General features: G+C 39.0%; 1 protein-coding gene across 2 annotated transcripts in view; it reads left to right on the forward strand.

Annotated features, from left to right (window-relative positions):
- The window catches only part of gsg1l (gsg1-like), a 55,965-nt gene that overhangs the window by 28,026 nt on the left and 6,197 nt on the right, over positions 1-21,742 (forward strand). The window contains exon 3 of one of the 2 annotated variants that reach the window (XM_033643764.2): positions 15,461-15,613. The exons of the other annotated variant lie outside the window; for it this stretch is intronic. Within the exon in view, the coding sequence (XP_033499655.1) occupies positions 15,461-15,613 (153 nt within the window). The remainder of the gene's footprint in view (positions 1-15,460; positions 15,614-21,742) is intronic. 2 annotated transcript variants of the gene reach the window in all.

Here is a 21,742-nt window from a genome sequence, read left to right on the forward strand (position 1 = left end):
TTATTTCCCTCTCCACTGCCACCACCACTTAATTTTGGTAGACAACAATAAATTTATTTTTGTTTTTTGCCTCAAACCAAATCAACTTTTGAACCTTAATTAATTGATTTTTTTTGGCCCTTGTAGGCACACAACTCATTGTATGTTTCTGTGAACTATGGATACATTCCATTAACATATTGTTAGGTAGCAAATAGGTAAAACTTTACACTTCAAAAATGCTGTGGAAAGACATGTGGTTAGGTTTAGGCACAAAAACTACTTGGTCATGGTTAGGAAAAGATCATGTTTTGGCTTAAAATACCCAGCACAATCATGTTGGAAAAGCAATATGTCTCTATAAAAAATAACCATTTTTTTATGCCACTATCACAGCAGGAAACTCAGTGATGTCTCTCTAAGAAACGACTGATTTTTATGGCACTGTCCCTGCTAGACAAACAAAAACAGGTCACTCAAAACACCCACGTTTTGGGGCTGTAAAACCTCTGCAAACACAGCAATGGGTCCCTTACAAAATTCCCACATTTGTTATCTAAAAAGCTGCTGGAAAAAGAGCCAAAGCTTCCTAAAAAACACTCAATGTTGGGAGCTAAAAAGCTGCAGACACAGCAATGACTCTAAAAAACCATCCACTTTGTTGTTTGCTGGTTCCAAACAGTCTGCAGTACGGTGGCCCTGAAAGGTCACAGCACTGCAACTTAAGAAAACACATGCAAAAAGACAAAACACAAGCAAATTGAGAAAACATTTTCATCAATTTGACAACACGTGCGCAGCATTTAGAAAACGCGCTGCAAAGACCACAACACAACACACTGAAAAAAGCAATGCAAAGACCACAACACAACACATTAGAAAAAGTGATGCAAAGACCACAACACAACACATTAGAAAAAGCGATGCAAAGACCACAACACAACACACTGAAAAAAGCGATGCAAAGACCACAACACATTAGAAAACGCGCTGCAAAGACCACAACACAACACATTAGAAAAAGCGATGCAAAGACCACAACACAACACATTAGAAAAAGTGATGCAAAGACCACAACACAACACACTGAAAAAAGCAATGCAAAGACCACAGCACATTAGAAAAAGCGATGCAAAGACCACAACACAACACAGAAAACGCGCTGCAAAGACCACAACACAACACATTAGAAAAACGCGCTGCAAAGACCACAACACAACACATTAGAAAAAGCGATGCAAAGACCACAACACAACACATTAGAAAAACGCGCTGCAAAGACCACAACACAACACATTAGCAAAACGCACTGCAAAGACCACAACACAACACATTAGAAAAAAGCAATGCAAAGACCACAACACATTACAAAAACGCGCTGTAAATAGACCGCAACACAACGGAAGTGTTTCCAGGGGACACTTAAATGTGATGCACACGTCCGGACAGGCTTGTTGTTGATGCGGATTTCGAGTCACAGCTCAGCAATAGTATCCAGCTGCAGCCCCGGAGCAAGAAGCCCCTGACGTGACACAAGCCTCTGGCTTGCCGGAAGTGCCCCTGGCATGACGGAAGTGACTTTTCTCTTTTTTTTAATAACTTTTTTAAGTAAAATTGCTTATGTTTGTAAAAAACATAGCGTCTATGAATTGATGAATTGTCCATTTATTTTACCTTTATTTAATCATACAAGTCAACTTTGTTTTTTGTTGTTTGCTTTTGACCACCATGCAATGTGCAAACCATCAATAAAAGAAGCTGCGCTCAGTGGACACTCCTTCTATATTAATATTCATATGCTTTGTTAACTACGACCTTTATTCATTTAGGCCGGACCTTTCAAACTACAAATATTTCACCATTCAATGTGAGAAATCAATGCTAACATTCAAAAATAGCTGACTGTTACCATATTTCGTGTGTAAGTGTGCACAATGAAGAGACAAAAGTCAGTTTGACAAACTTTATTTACAAATTTCCACAAACAATATCTGATGGCCAGTCCGCTTCTCCTGGCAGCCTGCAAGAGACAGAAAAGACGATGAGCACATAACTTCAAGAAACAAATCCAAACTTCACCACTGTATTTTTTTTTGTTTAGCATTTCAGCTGTCTTTTAGCCAGATTGAAGGCTTTGGGTCCGTCACTCTGCTTAATTTAGTGTTGTAACGGCCTGACCTCCGCGGTCCTCTTCGCTCCCCTCACCCACACTTGAGCACCCGTTCTGGGATACACAGTGTCGGCCTGCCCGGCCTGACCTCCGCGCTCCTCCCACCCACACTTGAGCATCCGTCCAGGCCGCGGAGGTTAGGTCGGAGGGCCACGGAGGTCAGGCCCGGGCAGGTCCATAGGTGAGCCCTGCCCTCGCCACTCACCAGGGACCTCTTCTTATGGTCACAGAATAAACAACATAGCTATTTTCTGCCAGTTTATTCCAGTTAGCTTACGTGAAACCTACTGCGTTGAGATGTTATGTCCTGCGAGCTCAGTTCCACACAAAGACTGTGACAGTACTGTCCAGCAAAACACGTCACTTCCGTCATGCTAGGGGCACTTCCATCAAGTGTCATGTCAGGGGCTTCTGCTCCGGGGCTGCAGCTGAATCCGCGTCAACAACACGCCTGGCTGGACATGTGCATCACATTTAAGTGTCCCCTGGAAACACTTCCGTTGTGTTGCGGTCTATTTGCAGCGCGTTTTTGTAATGTGTTGTGTTGTGGTCTTTGCAGTGTGTTTTTGTAATGTGTTGTGTTGTGGTCTTTGCATCGCTTTTTCTGATGTGTTGTGTTGTGGTCTTTGCAGTGCGTTTTTCTAATGTGTTGTGTTGTGGTCTTTGCATCGCTTTTTCTAATGTGTTGTGTTGTGGTCTTTGCAGTGCGTTTTTCTAATGTGTTGTGTTGTGGTCTTTGCATCGCTTTTTCTAATGTGTTGTGTTGTGGTCTTTGCAGTGCGTTTTTCTAATGTGTTGTGTTGTGGTCTTTGCATCGCTTTTTCTAATGTGTTGTGTTGTGGTCTTTGCATCGCGTTTTTCTAATGTGTTGTGTTGTGGTCTTTGCAGCGCGTTTTTCTAATGCTGCGCACGTGTTGTCAAATTGATGAAAATGTTTTCTCAATTTGCTTGTGTTTTGTCTTTTTGCATGTGTTTTCTTAAGTTGCAGTGCTGTGACCTTTCAGGGCCACCGTACTGCAGGGGTGTGCAGATTGGCAGGTGTCTCGTGAATCACCTTATAAAGTTCCTGGTATGGCAAATATGGTATCAGTTAACCTCCTTATGATCATGATCACCAATATGTTCATCCTAGTGGTGTTTGTTTCCATCTGGTAAATGCATTTAAGTCCAGTATTCACTCTCTTTAAGCTCTGTCTTTGGTCTCTACCAGCTGCAACAGGAAATATCTGTTGCTCTAGCTGCTAAATGGTCCACTGTGTTCACCAGCTCGTCAGTGACTGTGTCTGTCTTCTGTTTGCTGCTGAGCAGGCAGTGTACAGAGGGTTTATTGCTGAAAACTTGTGCTTGCTGCTGTTGAAAGTGTTGTTGATGAGAGCAGCGAGGCTGAGCCAGAACAGTAAGTGCCATAAAACCAAAACAATGAGATGAAAGATGCAATACGGCCTCGTAGAGCTGTTGAAAACTGCAAAGTTAGGTGATTTGCCACTATGAGCAACTTCCTTCACATTGTACATTTGATCCACTGTTGGTATGTAAATAATGATTATGCTACTGTAAGATATTTAGTGTGAAAAATATCAGAATCACCGTTAAAAATCCAACATGTGTAATCACAGGATGTAAACTCCTCCTTCTGTCATCAAACTCCCCTAATCTGTAGAAAGTGTTTTATCTTCTTTTGGAACTGCATCAAAATGTGCAAATCATGAAATACATGTCCAAACAAATCTCTTTTCCCTTGGCTTTTCTTTTTACCAAACTTTAATGAAATCTGATTGTAGGTATTTAAAACTCCTACAGACAAACAAACGAGACAGAAAACAGATCCTCTCTGGCAAAGATAATTAAAGAAAACCAGATGATAAAACTTTTAAGAACTAAAACTAAGCCGAAGTGATTATCAGGTAATCCCAAATTAAACAAAAGATGCATCCATCCATTGTGGAGCGACAGCATGTGAGACAAACTACAAGGAGTGGCAGCGAGTTGCATCTGGTCTTTGATTAATTGATTGTTGACTGAACACAAACTAGAGAAAGTTTTTAGGGTCATCTGGTAGTCACATTGTTGCACTTGTGGACTAAAAAAGAAACAGTCTGAAAACTTCCCTGTGAATGAAATTCAATTAAAAAGCAGTATAACATTAAATCAGCTTGTATTTGATCTATTATGTAATTTAGCGCTAATACAATTATCTAATTAATCAGTGGAAGGAAAATTAATCTATGACAGTCTTAACTGAACTGCTTAATGGTTTTGTTTCTCATTTATCAAGTGTGCTCCTTTCCTCCGTTTCATATTATTGTTAATTGAATGTGTTTTATGACCATGGTTGAAACGAAATAATTTGAGGACTCTTAGTTTGTCCAAAAAAAAACTTTCTAATGGACACATTCCACTGATATTTGACATATTTTAAAGTAAATTATTTAATTGATCCTAAAATTAATTGGAATATTAAGAAGTAGTGACATACATAATTGGTTGTAACCCTAATTTAATTCACTAGAAATGATTTAAGTGTATTTAACTGACTCTTCTGATTTGATGTTTTATCCTAAATCCAGTACTTAATCAATTAATTAATAATCTTGTCAGAGAGGCTCCCTGTGGGTCTAAATCTTAATAAAGCTGGGTTCTCTTTATGGAAATGTTTTGTAAGATGGCACTAAAAGTGTATAAGAGACAGAAACTGTTGACACTGCTGACACACTGATGACAACACACACATATAAACACACTCTCACTGAGAGTAATTAAAGATGTAATTATTTGAGACGAGGCACGGTCTGATGAGCTCCTTCCTTCCTGTTATCAGTCCCTGAAAGCATGTTTTATTTACTGTTTAATGAAGTCTCATTCTGCTTCATCTACTGATACATATTCAATAAGAACAGAAACGGGAGAAAATTATTTTGGTCAATATTGTTGCATCGTGAGTTTCCCTTAAAGGCATTTTATACCTTCTGAATTTGTTTCCATCGACTGGCTGCAAATTAAAGCTGCAGCTAATGAGAAACAGAAGAGCGAGGTTGGTGTATCAGAGTGATATCTCATTAAAAAACTGATTATTAAGACTCCTTGATGGTCAGAGGCGTAAAAAATGTAATTCCTGTAACTTTCCGGGTCTTGGATTCAACCCTGGAACAAGATCTGCAGGTCTTCTTCCATCTTTTCTTTCAAAATTGCTTTTGTTTTGTACAAGGTAAAAACCTTATTATAAAAATTCAGCATGTTAGACTAGGTAGAGTCTAAATGCTAACATCAGCATGCTAACCTGCTCACAGTGACAATGCTACAGGCCGCTCTCACCAAAAAACAACCATAAAGGTTAACTGTGCAAGCAGCTTATAGTGTGGTGCAGCAATGAGCCCTAAAATACTGAAATGAGTTAGCATTTTAGCACTTCCAGTTCCCTCAACTTGAAGTCAAAGGGTTTTCTGAAAGGGTTTCTCTGTGGCTAACACAAGCTTAAGAGACTTTCACGTTTTGCTCTACAACCTAAAAGACCTCATTAAATACACCACTCTTGAATTTTGAAGCTTTTAGTTGGCTTACAAATGGACATTGCTAACAACTGGCTAAATAAGACTACCAAACGTCATTACACTGAACACATTTACATCATGTGACCAAAGTGTAGTTCATTTATTACCTTACGTTAGAAAATCTTGCTGAAAAAAAATGTATTATCATATACAGTTGTTTGCCACAGAACTTATTTTCTGTAAATTTCAAAATCCAGTGGGAAAATCCCATTGGATTTTATATACAATCCATGATCATGAACCATACTTGCATGTGTTGTAAGGCAGCACCCTCTAGTAGCCATAGTAATTATTACAGCAGGAAGAAGCAAGTGATAAGACGTAATGTAACAAAGCAACAAAGTCTGTGTCATGTTGTATAAAGATGGAAGAGGTCCCTGTAGGATGGGCGGGATGTGTGGTGGATGGGTCAAACAAGCACAGAACTTTTACCCCATTGACGTCTTTTAATAATAACATAGCATATGGTGCTAGTGTGTAGCAAACTGCATTAGTGATGTATGTGATGTCTGCCATGCGACTTACATGATGTTAAGTTAGGAATGAATACTTATTTGAAGTCAAGCCACGATGTTTTATGGAAACCTAACTACATAGTTTTGTTGCATAAACCTAACCACAAAGTTTTATAGCGCAGGTGCGACCATAATGTTAAGGACATGTTTACAGCTGTGACCGTTGGGACTATAATATATGTCATTTTGGGGACGGTCATGTCGTTTTGGAAGTGAGGGAAAATTGACCTATTCTGTCGTTTAGGTATGAAAGAGTGTTGCAATGCTAACATGCTGATGTCAGCAGGTATAATGTTCAACGTCATAGATAGTACATGAATACGTCATACACCACAGCATAAATACAGTAGATGCAAAACATAAGATACATCTACATTTATACACACACACCTACTGTATACACGTATACACATGACATTTACCAGTGTGTTTTGTTCAGTGATGCCATGGCAGAGGGGACAAAACTCCTGCCTCAGCGTGCCTGTTTTCAGGCCAGGGATCTGTTTCTACGACCAGATGGAGGTAGTGTGAAGAATGTGTTGAGAGGGAGCCTGGGATTCTCTGGTGCTCTGCATATGATGGCTTTGCTGTTGAGGTCTGAGAGGTCGGTGGTGGGAAGGGCAATACATTTTGGAGGCATTGTGTGTGATGTATATGAGTATGAGTTTGTTCCTGTTGGAGACAGTTATCATAAAGGAGAAACAAGGGGAACAATAGAGGAGAGGGTTGAATAGTTTAGAGTGTTAGCATGCAAGCATTAGCTAATTAGCAGTAAACACAAAGCACAGTTTAGGCAGATGGGATTGTCATTAGTTCTGCAGGTCATTAACCAAAGTATTGGACAAATTACATCTAAGCCTGGTCTCAGTTCCAAGTGGTCAAATACCAATGCTTTGTAACGCCCCTTGGCGTCTAATACAGACGCTCAAGGCTCCCTTTAGCGTCTGTATGAGACGCACTGGGCTTTCAGCTAAATTCAGTGTGCTGTAATAAACCCATCTGTGGCAATATTGGATGCTCAAAGCAACTGGAGTAATAAGTCTGCATGATTGGGGTGGTAGACAGGTCAAGCAAATAGGACTCTCACCCGGGAGACTACTGTTTGTGTCCTGTGTGAAACCAGAAGTCAACATTAACTTATTTTATTGTACATAAGTTGGGCAAGTACATCACATCACGTCATGTCACGTCACGTCACGTCACGTCATGGTACGTCACATATTTACATCACAATACATTTAACCGTAACCCATAACAAATACAGTTATTTCGAACCAAACCATGATTTTTTTTTCTAAAACTAACCAAATACGTGTTTCACCCAGGACACAGTTGTTCATCTCATACAGACACTAAAGAATGCCTTGTTGCTCAGTATCAGATGCAGACAGGACTTTACAAAGCATCAGAAGTTGACAACCTGGGAATGAGAATGGGTTATACATTTTTGATCTGATATATGGCTCTAGATGAAAAGTTAGAGGATCACCAAAGTTATTACAATTCATTCTGAGAGAAATATGGATGTCTGAACCATATTTCATCACAATTCATCCAGTCATTGTTGAGCTATTATAGTCTGGACAGATCGACATTGCCATCCACAGAGTCACACAAGCAGCATAATGTGTTGTTCTATAAAGAAAACAACAGCATGAGGAGACACTGTTCAGTTTTCTCTCTGTGTTTGTCATTCTGAAGGTTTCAGCTGCTGAGACGCTGCAGGTTTCTAGTTTCTCCTTCAGATGATCTGAGCAGCCGTCACATTAATTTTGCACCTTGACATCGTAAAGTGGTTAGTGCTGCTTTTATCACTGATGCCCCTCAGAGGTTTCTGCTCATCCTCGTCCTCTCACTCCTCTCTTCTCTCCTGCTTCTCTTTTTCATTTTTCAGTGGTTTCTTCCCAGCTCTGTCAGCCCTCAACTTTCTCCAACTTTGTTGGTCTATATCATGACACAGGGTGTCGTTTTACATAAGACTTCACCTTTTCCCCTCAGATCCATCACTGCTCCCTCTGACTGTCTGTCTGCTGTCATTAGGAAGTCTGACTTCACGCTGCATTCACGGCTTCATGTTAAACACTGTTTATATGAAGCCTCTACTGGAAAATGCCATTCACTCCAGTTTATATATTGTAAATGCTATCCTTTAACTGTCTACTGTTGCTTTATACAACACTTTTGCCAAATTGAAATTCCTGAAACGCCACAGTGACTTTCCGTTTATATCGTTGATTGCTTAAGATTGGATAGCTCTGCAGCTGTTTCTTAGCAACCAATTTACACATTACTAAAGTCTTTATTAGCTAAGCCATTTCTTAAGTTTTAATGATGCGGGCTAATTAAATCCCTAATTTAAAACTAGTTAGTAGTTGCTAGGAATTTAGGAAAAACTTTACACACAAACTTCAAGATGGATTTACCCCCCTTAACATGCCTCCAATTGTATATCTGTGAAGATTTGCAATTTTAAACAGAAATCCTTATATAATACTTTGGAAACCCTGGCTCTGCCGAAGTAGATACATGCTTTCAAATATTCTGATTTACATCTTTTCAGTATCAACCCTCCAGATATCCCACATCATCTGCCACTGGTCTCTTGTTGTGCCTTGTTCCTGAATTAAAACACAACCTGACACAGCTGCACAAGTCTGGAACAATCTTCTGTTCTCATCTTTTTGCCATTGCTTTCAACAAAACATTTGGCTGTACTGTATTTTTCCTTCTTTTTTTAATTCTACCATTATACTCTGTCATTACACTCAATGTCTAACAGAAAATACTTTGAATGTAGCAATGTGGTTGCCTTTCCCTGCCTGAGGAGATGTGTGACAGAAAATTAGCGATCAATTTTGGCTGTTCAGGGATCCTGTAGCTTCCCCAAACTCACTGATGTTCAAATTGAAAACTCAGCCTGGAGGTCGTACGGAGTCACAGAGCAGATAATCCTGTTTAATTCTGTGTTGTGAGCCTCACCGATTCAAGAGGAGCTTCTGCCTTTCAGAAATTATAAATGTGGAGAGCCGTGTGAGTTGTGGTGGTGAGAGTGGATCCTGAGGGCACCTTCGGTTACAGGATGACAACTCCTCTCTGCTTTAAAAATGTTCACATTTCCAGAGCTTGTAAAAGTACAGTAAGGTTGTAGAACTTGTTCATCATCCTGCATAATGTCTCTCTCTGCTCTGATGGGATTTTTTTTCTTCCTCTCGGTGTACAGCCCTATATGACCAGAGGGCTCCGCCGACACAGTAAAGAGCCAATCAGTGTGTGTCAAACAAGGAGGTGGTGATATCAAACACACCCGCCCCTCCCCAGTCGGAAACAAATACTTCACCTTGTTTTGAGCTCTAAGTGTCATGTACTGCCTGCAGAGGAGAGACGTATCGTCATCCTCCAAAGATTCATCAGAGTTTCATCAGTACTTTCTGGATAACTGAACACTGGATGAATAAATGAAGACAGAATAAATGGAGGGACAATTCAGCGTTGTTGCCCTCAGTTTGTGCCTGGAGGACAAAAATACAACAAAAATGGAAATCTAATATTCACATCGCTCGCTGCACATGAGAGAACCAGGACTGAAGGTCAATACGGACATTTTATTTTTTAAAAAGGCTAGTAGAGCACATTTCATACACATACAGAATATATATGCATCAGTAAGTATTATCAGCAAAATGCATTTAAAGCATAGTTGCTCAAAGGGTCCGTGGCGGCCCTCAGAAACATTCTGTGTGGCCCCTTAACGTGACATGAAATGCATGCATTTTATTTTATTCGTCCACAATTCATTTCAATAGTTTCACTTCCAAAAACTTACATTTAACACTACTCAGCTACTGTGCCAAACTGTGCCCCTCTAACAAGCTTCTCTCAAGTCATCAATGACAACTTGCAGAAAGCTATGGGTTGCATAGCAACTAGTGCCACCTCACGAGTGTCACAGGAATCACACTATGTGATTAATATTAGCGCTGTAAGCTAAATCCAGTGCACATCTCTCAACACAGTCATATGGAGACTCCCTAAATTGGCACATAGTCATCAAAACTTTGAGAATCTCTGACTTAAAGGTTGAGTGAGGAGGATCTAGTGGTTCAGTGAGGTTGCAGAACTGAAAATTCTCCCATGTGCCAAGCATGTAGGGGAACTATGGTGGCTACGCGAAAGGCTCTATCTAGAGCCAGTGTTTGGTTTGCCACATTTGGTTTGCCACTTTAGCCACTTTAGGACAACATGGCAGACTCCATGGAGGAGGACCTGCTCTGTATCAACAGCTCTTTCGAAGTTGACAAAAACACAATGGGTCTCATTCATGAAAAGTGAGTAAATCTGTGTGTAGATATGCACATAAAAGCCTATGCTACTAAAAACCTACTCCGGATTCTGGAACGTCGCGGGAAACTCAGATTTGATCGTAAACATGTGTGTATGATCATGAATGCCAATCCATCGTAAAGTGACAGCGCGCTCCCGGTAATCAGCAATTAGCATAAATCCCCGCCCATGAATAGCCATTGACCACCATATAAGGAGGTGTAGGTGCATCCAGTCGACCTGTCAGTCATGGCGCAAACAAAGAAAGAGAGAGAAAGAAAAAATAATTTTTCCGAAGAGGAGATTGAAATAATTTTGGGTGAAGTGGACTTAAGGAAAAACATTTTATTTTCTTCAGTTAGTAGTGGTGTGACAGGCAAAGCGAAGGCCTGGAGGAAGGTAACAGATGCTGTTAATGTTGTCTCCGTCGTACAAAGAACCAGAGGTGAAGCGTAAATGGTTTGATATGAAACTGGAGGCAAAGAAACGCATAAGCACACACAAATAAAATACAGCGGTCATCAAACAAACAGAAGATTCATTTGTGGGGTTTTGAATGAAGTGGGAACGGGAAACCAGAGATGTTTTGTGCATAATGGATAAACTCAAAATCAGTGATGGCTGTCGGAATGTAGAGCTATTTAACATTTATTTTAACAAATGATACCTATAACATATAGCCTACAGCAGTTTGTGTGCATCGTCTTCAAATTATTTGAATCTTAATAGCCTGTTTTATACAACGTAAATGAAACATTTTTCAAATCAGATTTATTCATTCAAATGATCAAAAAGTCACACAAAAAAAAACAAACGTGTTGTCTCAAATAATTCTTTCAGCTGCCCCTGCTGAACCCAGGCACCGAGGCCAAAGAGGCTGTGATCCGGCTGTCGTCCTTACGGATATTTTTATTATCATCATTCAACATGTAGAAAGAACGTGTAATCTATTGAGTCGATTTACATAGATAATTCACAATCATGAACCTAATCTGGATCTTAAACCTGCTAATTGCCAAATAATTTAACTAAATGTGTTATATTTTTAATATTTTTGTCATATTTAGATTACGTGTTTCAACGGCATCTGTGTATTGTGTACATAACAGAGCGCAATACGAATTAAAATTGTAATTTCCAATAGTGACAAGCAATATTTATGTGCCTTACTAAATTTACACAAGCACTACGAGTGGTCAGGAGCAGGAGTAGATTTTGTTAGTAGCTACGAAAAGATCGGAGCTACTAAAATATTGATGAATGTGGACATGCATATAAATTTCCATCTGCAAACAGTTCACACACAAATTCCTTCTGCTCACATTTCATGAATGAGACCCAGTGATTCTTATTTTCAGATTACTACATAAAAGAGAAAACTTTATTATGAATATCATATTCAATTTCTGCCAAACGATGCTCCTAAATCAGACACACTGTATGTAAAGTAAAAGTAAGAACTGTGCAGTAAAATGATCCAACTAATCCTCCAAACCACATTACCAAAAAGTCATTTGTACCCTCTGCAATCCAAAGAAGTGTTGAATGAGTACTCTGAAAGGTGGCAGGAGAGTCTCAAAAGTGGTTAACGTTGTGAACAGTTGCACCAAAACTACTTGGTTATGTTTAAAAAAAAAGAGAGATTAAGGTTTGAGTTGAAATACATAGGTTTGTTACTAACGTGACATATGTGACGTAACATATGCCACAGGTACTCTCTACTGGTGAGATTCGGCCCAATTATAACTCTGGTTTTAGCTGTTTGATCCTGAAATAAAAGACTGCAAATGTGAGTATCAAAAAAAAATGTTAGCACTGGACGGCGGGTCAGATTCTTTGATTGGATATTCTCTGATCTCAGGCAAAAAACACTGAACTTTCTCCTAATTTTACATTATGTTTTTAGGTTTAGAGGTCCTGATGAGACCTCACTGCACACTGATGCATTGAGAAGTTTGTCATGTTTTGTTAAATGATTAAAGGAGTTTTTATTCCTGTTTCTACAGTATTTATATCACTTTATATTCACTTTGACACACTGCTGAGCTGCAGGTGAGCCAGTTTCTTCTGAACATATTGTGTTTTCCGTAATTTGACAAATGACCTCCTTCAGTCTAAACTATGAGCCCTCTGAATCCTGTCTCTGTCTGAAATCATCGGCACAGACAGATATTTCCACGTGGTTCTTCAGCATGGTCTCAGTGGTTTTCTTCCCTGAGCGCAGAGCGGAAAAGCTTCAGATGTTTGACAAGTCGAAACCCTGACCTCCAGAGTCCAGGAGCTCTTTCAACACAACTTTGCGTTTCTTTCCGTGAACTTCTGTATCAGTCTGCATGTTTGAGAGAGCGATATGAAGCATAAAGGGGGAAAATATAGTCAGAATAAGAGGAGCGCTATCCCACAAGTCACTGCTGCATTCAGTTTGATGTATTTCTTCTTCTGGCACCAACCCCAGTCTTTGTATGTCATCTGAAAGACAACGCCTGCTCCAAACAGAATCCTTCTTAAGATTTTCACTTAAGAACATGTTCATTTTTAAGTGAGCCATTTTTTTAAATTTACAAATTTACACTGTGATTATCCCTGTAATGATCACAAAATGATCAGATACATAGAATGGGAAAATAATTTTAAAAATTTCAGTAATAGGCATAATAATGTTGTTTAAAACCAAAAGAGCTGTATCCAAGTGCATGAAATAATTGTTGTTATTCTGGACATTTATTCGATTAAGAGAAAAATTAAGTGATTAATTAATTTTTTAGCCTCTATTTGACCATATTCATGTCCCAAAATATACAGAAGCCCAACATTTATGCTCCAGTGGGAAAAAAACTCAAAAACAACAAATAAACCATCATCACTGCTTAATGTTATTACATTTGTCAAGCTTTCCATTCATGTACAGCACATATGTAGTTTACAATGATGACTTACCACTCAAAATCTTTACCTATGATAAGTCTTTGTATCCACACAAACCTAAACAAAAGCAGCTTCTCGTGTCTGATCAGCACCCAATGATTTGTGGATTTGATCAGCTGTAGCTGGCTAGCTAATTAAGCTGATTGTTATCGTTACAATCATTTGTCCCTCTGTCAATTAAACCGATCAATGGGAACTCCTGGAGGATTGACAGAAGGGTCAGGAGACAGATAACTGCAGGTTTTTACCGATCTTGTAAACATGTAAAGTGAGACGTGTTGGTTTCCTTGTACCTTATGTACTAAGGTGTGTATGTTTTGAGATATATGCCTTTAAATTTATGTTGTTCTTAACAGAGTGAATGGCTTTGTGACAATGGCTGTGTATTCTCAGGCTAATGTTTGACAGTGTGTTCTTTTTTAATATTTAAGTGTCTGTATGTATTTTGTTGTGATGATTTGTTCCAATGCAGCAATCTCTAAATCCAAGACAAATTTCTCACGTTGGAACCAATAAAGAAACCTCAATCTCAGCCTTGTCCCTCTCCCGGGGCATCAAAATACGCCGCTTTGGTAGTGTGAGATGCACCAAGCTTTCCACCAACTCCAGTGTATACCCATTTGTGTTATTATTAGATGCTCAGAGCAACAGACATTGTTTTAACAGTGTGAAAGTCCACTTAGGGAAGGTGGTAAGGGTGGGGGATAGGTCCAACAAACACTAGACTTTGATCCAAAAGACTCGTGTCCTAGACAAACAAACACAAACATCGGTCACAGCGTTTGTGCCAATCAAGGCTGGGTGTTTTGGTTTTTTTTTAGCAAGATGCCACTGTCTTTCCAGCTTGAAATTGGGGATATTTTGAGTAGTAATGACAAATATATTACAGAATATATATATGCAGAGTGTTCACTCTATTCACTGATATGAGCTAAACATTCATGAAAAATAAATATGTCACATTTTTAAGACCATAAGACTGTTAAGACCATTGATTGTCAATTACTATTTGGTGGTTTCTGCATTAAGATTGTTTGTTCATTGGGATGGACATAAGAATAACACATAATAAGGTATGCTAATCAAAAATTGTTTTACTTATGATTTATGAGTACACTTAGTGTAGAAATTAACCATTACACTTGTTTTTGAGTTTGGAACACAATTGGGTTATTATAAGAGAAATATAATATAGTATTTAATATAGTAAAACATACAAATATAATGTGGTATAATATACTCATGACCACAAAAAGGGATAACATCAAACAGTTCTCTATAGCCTCATGTGGTTTGGATATACACAGTGGAGATTAAAGCTATATCGCTGACAAATGTAACTAACACAGTAAAGCAGATGAACGACCTTGTGCACTTGTTGGCATGTGACACACACACACACACACACACACACACACACACACACACACACACATTTCCTAGAAATCTCTGTCGTCAGAATGTCAAGGTCAAGTTGTGCCAGTTGTAGCCAGGTGTTTTTTAGCAACACACCGCTGCCTTTCCAGCTACGTTTGTGACACTCAAAGCCAGCTGCTGTTTTAGCAACATCCGCAGTCTTTTCTTCATGAAGTTGTTTTGTTGTCTAAACCTAAGCGCAGACCTCTTCTGCTTCAAGAAACAACAAAAAGGGCTGTCCCCAGCATTATTATAGTAACGGTCTTCTGCCCTAGTGGTAAAATATGACAAGTAGGGATGAGAACACATTAACATTAACATTTAAAAGTTATTAAAGTCATCATCCTCACCAGTAGATCTGCGTTGAAGACATGGAATTAAAGGAGCACTGTTGTTCTTGCAGTACAGGACTGTATTATAGTACAGTGAAGAAAAATACAAGTTCACAGTTATTTCAGTCGTAATGCTCTTTAGATATCTGCGATAGAAAAACCTACTTGTACAAGCAAGACAGGGGTGTGCTTCATGCTTTGATGTTCTTATTTCTAAAGAACATCTGTGTATAACAGAGTTGTATGTGTTTGCAGGTGTGTTGTGGTTGTCAGTGGTGTCGGAGGTGCTCTACATCCTGCTGCTGGTGGTCGGCTTCAGTCTGATGTGTCTCGAGCTTTTCCACTCCAGCAACGTCATCGATGGACTCAAACTCAATGCCTTTGCCGCCGTCTTTACCGTGCTGTCCGGTAAGATGGGATGCCTGACAGGACAAACAAAACCTTTTAGGACTATTTACCTTCTCAGTGGAGACATTCAGAAGTGCCCTGAGGATAAGGAGGGAGACTGAGGCAGATTTGTGAGAGGCCGTCCAGGGTCAGAGGTTATCCCCTGGAAGCCTTCGCTATGTAGGATTGTAGGATTTTTCTCCCAACTCATGTTAAACCTCTTACGCAAGAAGTTGGCTCTGTTTGCACGCTGCTCTCCTCCTCCTCAGGCATCTCTGAGGATGTCTTCAACTGACCACTGATGCATTTTACAGCATGGTTCACCACTAACCCTTGAGGCTCTGATCGTAATTCCTATACTTTACCCGTTACACCACAGGTGATAGATTTGATCTGAATCACAGTTCTTCATGACATGAGATGCTAATATCATTCATCAGAAAAATTTTAATCAACGTTTGGAAAATCAATATCATGGCAGCGTGGGGGGTCCAGCCTTTATTACCGAAACAGGATGAGGACTAGAATTCTAAGCGACAATACAGCATTTGATGTTTGAAAGGAAAGATTTGCTCATTATAAGCAATTAAAAAGAATCCTCATGCATGTATCTAAAAACTAATTTCGACAGGCTTAAATTACATACAGTTCTATAAACATCTATGACATATTTTATTTTCCAGAAGTGGACAAATATGTGCTCCTTTTTCGTCATTGCTTCAGTGACTGTCATTATACAGTTATAATGTTTACAACATGACAATCTGTTCACAAAGCAGCCAAACAAATTGGGCTTACTGCATTTATTGGTTTGCCTCGTTTAAATGAAGAGGAGAGGCAATAATTATCTGTTTCCCATCATCCCAGGTTCTCATCTCCTCCCTTGCAAATATTAAAAAAGATCCGCAGATAAAATGTACAGGAAACAGCATGCTTCTTCGACATAAAAGTTCCCCATGTTTCACTAGCTGGACGCTTATAATGTAAAACAGTAGTATCAGAAAATGTTGGGTTAGCATTAGCATTAGCTTAATCCAGCTCTGATATAGCTGCAGGAGAGTGAGTCTGATATCAGTGAGATCACAATGCGAACAATAACAGCTGCATCGTTTCCTGTCAACACCCTGTGTGCAGGTAAGAATGGTGGATTCCACTTCTAACAATGAACAATAAATACAGACCAGAAATAATTATTACAACCAAAATAATTACAACTGTAGCCTAATTATGTCGTGTTGTCAGTCACAGTCCTACCAGGTTTTGTTCAAACCAATGTGATGTAATATAGAGGAGGTAATCACAAAAGTTACCAGTTTCTCTGATTAGGAATCAGACAGAAATAAAGATATCCTTTAATGAATCCCAGCGGGGAAACTCACTTGTTGCAGTGGCACAAGGACAGTAATAAGTACAGATAATTACAGAAAGTAAAACATTCTATCAGAACAATTACAAACAGAAATTACAAACTGAGTGACAGTGACATGGTCAATAGCAGCGAGACAGCAAGTGTGGTATAAACAGTGTACACCAGAATAGGTCATGGCACTGTTGTCTGTATGAACCGGTTCAGATCCTCTCTCCATTCCAATGAACAGAACTTTTCTAGGATGTCTAGATCTGTGATTGCTGTGATCTGACTCCACCTTAATGCACAGACTTATTAAATGGGACGTCTATAAGCCAGTCACAGTGTTACACATCATCTAAAGTGGACTACAGTGGAGCCATGTCCTCCTTTTTAATAAGCGTGGCCAACTGCGAGGCAAAGAGGAAGTACAGGCACGTTTTAGTCTATTAATTACAATGTTAAAGTACATAATTTGTTTAAACTGTGTTTAAAGTAAACATGAGATATTATAATACTACTTATACAATACTTTACTGCTTTTACTCAGGATTTTTTCAAAAACATCCATTGGGATATACATTGGGTCTGAGTGTCACCAGAAAAATGAATAGGAAAATACTGTTCTGATTAGATTTTCTAATGATACAATCAGCTTATAATGCATCCTATTACTAGAACAGAAACTTTATGTAAGGGGGTTTACAGCATAATGTTTTCTGGAAATACTTCAGAAATTTATTATATATTTTATATATTTTGAGCAGTAATGACAAATATAATACAATATATATATATATATATATATATATATATATATATATGTAGAGTGTTTTAAAGCATCACTCTATTCACTGATATGAGCTAAACATTCATGGATTCATAAATATGTTACATTTTTGTTGGAAAAAAGGCCTGTTAAGTCCACTGATTGTCAATTACTATTACCGGTAGGTGGTTTCTGCTATATTGCTGACTAAAGCTATATTGCTGACAAATGTAACAAACACAGTAAAGCAGATGAAGGACCCTGTGCAATTGCTGGCATGTGACACACACACACACACACACACATTTCCTAGAAATGTCTGTCGTCAGAATGTCAAGGTCGCGGAGAAATGTTGTTCTTTTTATGGTGAACTGTAAATCTGGAGCAGCTGAGTTTTATTTACCTTGGCAGGATGCTGCACACACACACACACACACACACACACACACACACACACACTGATTACAAACACAGACACGTGGCTCTAACCCTTTACACACATCCACGTGACACACACACACACACACACACACACACACACATAATGTCATTCTCTCTCATTTACTCATTTACATAGTGGCTTTTTTGATTTACTGTATGTTTATGAGTGATTGTGTCCCTATCTCTAATTGATTGGGTGTCTCACATTAGATCAATTGGTGCTGTATAATGACTAATGATTATAGTTACACGTATTCTGATTTATTACTGATGATATGTTGAGCTGCAACTTAGAGGTGAAGTGATTTACTGTTGTTTTGTTAATGGTAATTATCCTGGCAAATTATCTTGTGCTGGGGGTTACTGTTGTTATGTAAGAGCAAGGAAACATACTGAGGATGCTGCTGCCTTGAGCTTAGTGGGGTTTAAAGTGTAGAGTTGCCCTGATGGTGGCGCTATGGGTCATTCATCTTCCAGGGAGTGTGAGTGTTTGCAGCAAGTCACACAGTTATGTGTTGTTGTTTTCAGTTGTATTTATAGACTCTATTCTAGTACTTTTAATGAACAATTGCATTGTTATTTGAAAACATTTTATCTCTCATGCCAGAATTCAAGAAGGGAGGCTTGCTTTTAGTTGTTTCATAGATAGAGATGCACCGATTGTGACTGCGTGATTGTGTGGCGGATAGCTGATACTGATACTGATGTTTTTGTTGTTTTTATTGTTGTTCATTTTTGTTTTTGTTGTTATTTATTCCATAATTTGTGCCAAGGAAACAAAGATAAAAAAGGTAACTGAAATAAATGACATTCAGCCCTTCATTACACTACCTTTAGATGAGCACAAATTCAATCATGCACATTTATGCAACAACCTTTAGAAATAACCTTTCATGTGAAAAAAAAAACATTTTAAAAAATAACTGCTTCAAAGGCCTATTTACTTTATATATATGTATATATATATACATATATATATCACAGTTTACTCTCTAATATTTATTTTATATTGCTGTGAAAACATGAACAAATTGTTCCTTCAAACAGCTGTATTTATTCAAGTTTCTTGCCAAAAACTACATTTTAGAAGATTACATTTGAACTCATCATGAGAACTTAAGAATTTGCCTTCATCCAATACTCATTTTTACTGAATAGAGCTTGAACACATCATAATGTAACTAAACGCAACCTCAGTCAGCAGTTAGTTCCAGTCACTGGCTGCCTACAGCAACGTTAACGAGCTTTCCTCCTGTTGTCAACACAGATTTGTTGTTCACAAAGTAGCATTACCAGGGAGACAATAGGGTGCATCATCTGAGTTTAGTGCATTCTTTCCTCCCAATAGCATCCCAGGGAAGATCTTTGCTCATCCCAAACATGTTTTCTCAAGCGCTGATTTTTAGTCTGCGCAAAATTGATGACACAATGGAAAATCAGCCACTGCCATTTGTGAATGCCATCTGAAACCTCTTTCACACTTCACAAAAAAACACTACTTGCAAACATCTAGCTTTTGTTTGTAATGGGAAAGGTTTCAATCAGCATTCACACTGGGTTCAAATCACTCTGTAGTAGTCACAGGTAGCTCCGATCAGCAGTGACGGAAATACAGCACCTGGGTGAACATGCTAATTCATCCCTGTTGAGCCACCACATAATACTATCCATCTCCATCAGAGCAAATATCATTCCAAATGTAGTCTGCTTGTTATGTTTAGGTTTTGTGTTTGGACCCCAAATGCAGAGACAGAAGCAAAAAACAGTCCACAGTGTTTATTGAAAAAACACTAAGTTCAAAAAATCAGAAAAAGGAGCAAATGGAGGCAGCGGAGGGCTGGCTGGCGTTGCTGGAAATGGAGACACTGAAGCACTGGAAGCTGCAATCAGGTATGGCAGGAGGCACACCAGCGGCTGCACAAAAAACAAAGAACGCTTAAGAGTGACGAAAAAACACAAAATTCACTTTTTCACAAACGACTGGAGCCACTACGTTACCGACTGAGACGGGATAATCTGGCACAGGAGTGGAGTCTTGACCAGGCTTTTATTGCAGGAGTGATTACTGAATGAACACCAGGTGTGCCTCATTATGAAGAGCCAGCCAGCCACACCCTCAGCTGCACACACACTGCCAGGGAGAGAAAAGGGAGGGGGAAAGGGAAAAGAAAAAACACAGAACATCCCAAACACAAAACCAAACACCAAAACAAATGTTATCATGACACTGCTACGAGTTTGAAAGAGAGACTAAATATATTGTAAGAGATATAAAAAGCAGTCACCACAATAACATTTTCACTGGCCTCCATGCTGCTTTCCACTGTTTACTAACCTGTTTTCCAGCCTGCCCATGACGTCGAATGTGACACAGCAGTAAAAATGGGAAGGAGTTTATAGCCTATTTTAGCAGGTTTTCCTGTGTGTAAAAAACCTGCGTACACTGACTAATTTTGGTGTGAAAGGGGTATTATTTGGGATATTATTTGCCAAAAGGCCGATGACAGTCAACAAGGCAAATATTGGCCATTACCGACGTGTGGCTGATAAATCAGTGCATTCCTATTCATACATTTTCTGAAAGCTTTTGACTATATAAACCATGACCTTTTCCATTTCAAATTACTAGGAGCAAATCACCACACTCACGACAAGAATATGCCAAGGTGCCAGAAAACCATGTGTCAAACACAAACTCCAAGTGTGCAGATACTTTTTCCATTTCAAATTACTAAAATCCAGTGTAGATGGTACATTTTATAACACCTCAAAAGCACTTTAACAAACCCCAGTTGCATGTGTGCAAGTCAGTCAAGGTTGGTTCCTAACCTCATTTGGTGTACCACAGGGGGAGGTGCTCTCTCCCACACTGTTTGTCAGCTATATAAAAGATCTAGTACTAGAAATTAGGCAAGCAGCTATTTGTGGCAGATCAAGTGACTTTATGGTTGCCACTCTTTTTTTTCTTGGATGATATAGTCCTCCTCTCAGAGACTGAAAATAATCTTCAGAGTTTGTTGAATATTGTGTACTGTTGTTGTAGTAAACATGCATTTCAGGAAGAATGGAGAGTTACAGACTGAGTTTAAATTTCATTGTGGCCCAACACTTATTTCATACACCGGCTATTACAAATACTTAGGACATACTCTGGATAAGCATCTTACTTTTAGAGAAGGAATAAAAGTCTTATCAGACTGTGCAGGTTGGGCACTGGGAGCTTTCCTTAATAAGGTTAAGCTATGCAGGGATCTTGGTTATAAAACCTATTCACAGTTGTATAAATCTTGTGTCTGTCCTATTTTAGATTATGGTGCACCGGTCCCAGTTTATTATAGGCAAACTAAATGTTATGCAGTTCAGCATAGAGTTATGCACTGTTTCCTGGATGTGCATAAAATAGCCTCTAAGCTTGCAGTACAGTATGTGGTGACATGGGATGGGAACCATGGGAAGTGTGGCACAAGGGGGACTTGTTGTGACTGTGGAAAAGATTAATCAATATGCCCAATAACAGACTTACCAAGCAAATTTCCTCGTGGGATTTAAGAAGAAGAGAGGAAGAAGTTCTGTGTAAATCAAAACTGAGAAC

This window comes from Epinephelus lanceolatus, chromosome 18 (genome assembly GCF_041903045.1).
Source record: "Epinephelus lanceolatus isolate andai-2023 chromosome 18, ASM4190304v1, whole genome shotgun sequence".
Lineage (NCBI taxonomy): Eukaryota > Metazoa > Chordata > Actinopteri > Perciformes > Serranidae > Epinephelus > Epinephelus lanceolatus.